The sequence below is a fragment of the Elephantulus edwardii genome, unplaced genomic scaffold (assembly GCF_000299155.1).
Source record: "Elephantulus edwardii isolate Elephantulus edwardi_28Jun2011 unplaced genomic scaffold, EleEdw1.0 scaffold00480, whole genome shotgun sequence".
Lineage (NCBI taxonomy): Eukaryota > Metazoa > Chordata > Mammalia > Macroscelidea > Macroscelididae > Elephantulus > Elephantulus edwardii.
This window is the reverse complement of record NW_006400230.1, coordinates 197870-201033: the sequence shown is the minus strand read 5'-3', so window position 1 is coordinate 201033 and position 3164 is coordinate 197870. Positions and strand designations below refer to the sequence as shown.

Genomic DNA, 3164 nt, shown 5'->3' with positions numbered 1-3164 from the left:
TAATGATATTGTGTGATAGTTCCTATATGGGAACAAATATGAACTTCATCCAATCCGTTCACCAGAGAGCCATCCTGGCATAGACTGGTGAGTGCGTCCAAGTCTGTTAATTGAAACAAGTCACTTGGTATCCTATCCATTCCTGGGGTTTTATTTTTTGCCAATGTCTTCAATTCAACTTCCACTTCCTCCTTCATTACCATTGGCTCCTACTCATATGGTACTTTCTGAAATTTTTCAGTGTCAATCAGTTCTTTCTGGTACAGTGATTCTGTGTATTCTTTTCAACTTCTTTTGATGTTCTTTGGATCATTCAGTATATTGCCCATAGCATCTTTCAGTTTTGCAACTCGAGGCTTAAATTTGTTTTTCCGTTCTCTCAGCTTCAGAAATGCAGAGTTCTTCCTTTTTTATTTCTCCAATTCCAGCTCTCTACACATTCCATTATACTACTTTGTTTTGTCCTTTTGAGATGCCCTTTGAAATTTTCTGTTCAGCTCTTTTACTTCTACATATTTTCCCCTTTGTTTTTGTTTCTAGACGCTCTAGTGCAATTTTCAGAGGCTTTTCTGACATCCATTTCAGTTTTTTCTTTCTCCTCTGTCTTTGTAATGACCTTTTGCTTTCTTCATGGATGATATCTTTGATATCATCCCACAAGTCATTTGATTTTTGATCATTGATGTTCAATGCCCTAAACCTATTCTTAAGATGATATTGAAATTCAAATGAAATAGAATATACGTACATAATAGGCCCTACAAGTTCCACATGGAAACAGCTGGAACTTGTAGAAAATTTAGCACCATTGCAAGGAACCCCAGTAACTGAATCAATCCATCTCATTGAGGGTCTTCCTCTCTTGTACTGTCCCTCCACCCTCCCAAGCATGATGTCCCCCTCCAAGGACTGATCCCTCATTAAAACAGGCCCAAAGTATGTCAGACAAAGCTTCAGAATCCTTGCCTCCAAGGAGCAGCCTGGTCTCACCCTCTCTAGGATGAACCTGTTTGTTCTCCTAGCAGTCCATGGTATATCCAGTACTCTTCTCCAGCACTACAGCTCAAGGCATCAATTCTCCTTCTGTCATCCCTAGTTCATTGTCCAGGTTTCTAATACATAGCATATAATTGCTAAGACCGTGGCCTGAATTAGGTGCATCTTAGTCTCCAGACTGGCATTGTTTCTCTTTAGTTTAGTAAAATTATTAATGCTACCTAAAGTGATTTATAAATTCAGTACAATTTGGTACAAATTCCAACACCATTCTTTCAATTTCAGTGGAAAGGAAAGAAACCCCAAATAGCCAAAGCAATACGATGAAAAACACACAGGATGCCTTACTCTCCCCATTGTTGACACATGCTCTGTGGCTATGGTCATCATAACAGCGTGGTTCAGTGGTGAACAGCAGGCCTTTGGGGAGAACTGAGAGCCCGGAATTAAACCCAGCTGGCTGTGGGCAACTGATTTTCAAAGAAGGAGTTAAAGATTCCCGTGTCTGTTGACTGCACAGAAGCAGCTAACAGTGCCATGTCCATGCTTTGGAAAGCCCTGCAGTCAGCTGACCTGCGTGGAGAGCTCTCTTGCTCATTCTGAGAAACTCAGACTCAACACTGATTCCCGCTGGCCTGTGGCCAGCAGCCTGACTGAGAAGCTCTGCTTCTCAAATCCTTTTCCCAGTCTAACTGCTTTTTAAAGAGCCTTGTTCTCCAAAAGCCTATAATTACATTTGCCTCTGGGGCATCCAGGAATGTTTTTTTTAATAAGCAAAGAGCATCCTACAATTATGATGATTTGTCGAGAGCAGGCTAAGTGCAGACAGTGGGCCAGAGCGGTTTGTACACCGTCCGTCACGTGTTTCGTCTTCATCCCACCTGGCCAACATGTGTGGGTCAATAATTAATGATGAGAACTGGAGAATTAGCTGTTCTTTGGAGGTCTGCTCCATGCTGTCAGTACGGTGGGTTGGGTAGCGCGGCGTGGTTGGGCCTCACAGTGGTTCTTGATGCCTGCCCAGCCGCGCTGAGTGCTGACTCCCCGCTCCTGGGCAGGGGCCGGCTGGGCAAGGGCTGGCGAGTGGGCGCCTGCAGGTGCTGTCAGCTTGGATTTGCCTGCACCTCTGGTCTCCCGCCGCCCTGACTATAATCTGCATGAGTTCAAAGAGCGCTTAGCTGCTTGTCTTTGTCAAGAGCACGGCTGGCGATCTTTTATGTGAAAGATGTAGGATTTCTTGGGACGACTTTGATTATTTATTTATCCCCTCTGTGGGTGTGTGATATTGCTGGACCAGGGAGCCTCATCCTGGGCTGCTCTGGCTCTGAAAGACATCCAGCATGAAAGTACTGTGGAAAAGGCTTTACGAGGAAGGGGAGAGATGCTCAAGTCCTGTCTCTCTGTCCCCTTGCAGTGCCTCAGCACCTCCTGCCATCGCTCCCTGCCCCCTTGCCAATTGACATGCGTCACCAGGAGGGACGGTATCACTACGAACCTCACCCTGTCCACAGTGTGCCCGGGTAAGTCTTGCGTCTGCCCTGTCCACAGTGTGCCTAGGTAAGTCCTGCCCCCTGCCCTATCCACAGTGTGTCTGGATAAGTCCTGCCTTCGCCCTCCAACCTGTCTGGGGGCACTGGGCTGGACCCTGGCCACTTCTGCCTCCTCTGTCTGTCTGTCTCCCCTTAGATAGAGTGAATACTCACCTTTACCACCAGGAGGACATAGGCCTGAGCCTCGTCTGGGATTGTTGCGGGGTAGGCTGGGCCTGCTGGCTTCCCAATAGGGAAGATTTCCCATCTCTGCATAATGCTACCAGGACCATCCACAGGTGTGGTGGTGGCTTATCTATCTGTGATGTGGAAATGCCCTCCTGGTCAAAATTTTCATGAATAAGGTCACTTTCCTTCTATGTTGTCCCAGAATAAGAGTCAACAGCATCTTTCATTATTCTCTACATTTATAATAATAATGACAAGCTGACACTTTGAGTCTACCCAGAAGATCCATGTAGGTAAGGCCTAGTAACCTGCTATAAAACGAGTCACTGACCCTTTCTACGAAGATGGCGCCGAAAGCGAAGAAGGAAGCCCCTGCCCCTCCCAAAACTGAAGCCAAAGCAAAGGCATTGAAGGCCAAGAAGGCAGTCCTGAAGGGCGTCCACAGCCAAA

The 3164-nt window shown here is 46.3% G+C and overlaps 1 protein-coding gene across 1 annotated transcript in view; it reads left to right on the top strand.

Annotated features, from left to right (window-relative positions):
- The first annotated feature begins 2405 nt into the window (after positions 1 to 2405).
- GLI2 (GLI family zinc finger 2) overlaps positions 2406 to 3164 on the top strand; it is a 76726-nt gene continuing 75967 nt past the window's right edge. The window contains exon 1 of the mRNA XM_006902974.1: positions 2406 to 2516. Coding sequence (XP_006903036.1) covers positions 2458 to 2516 — 59 coding nt within the window. The 5' untranslated portion in view covers positions 2406 to 2457. The remainder of the gene's footprint in view (positions 2517 to 3164) is intronic.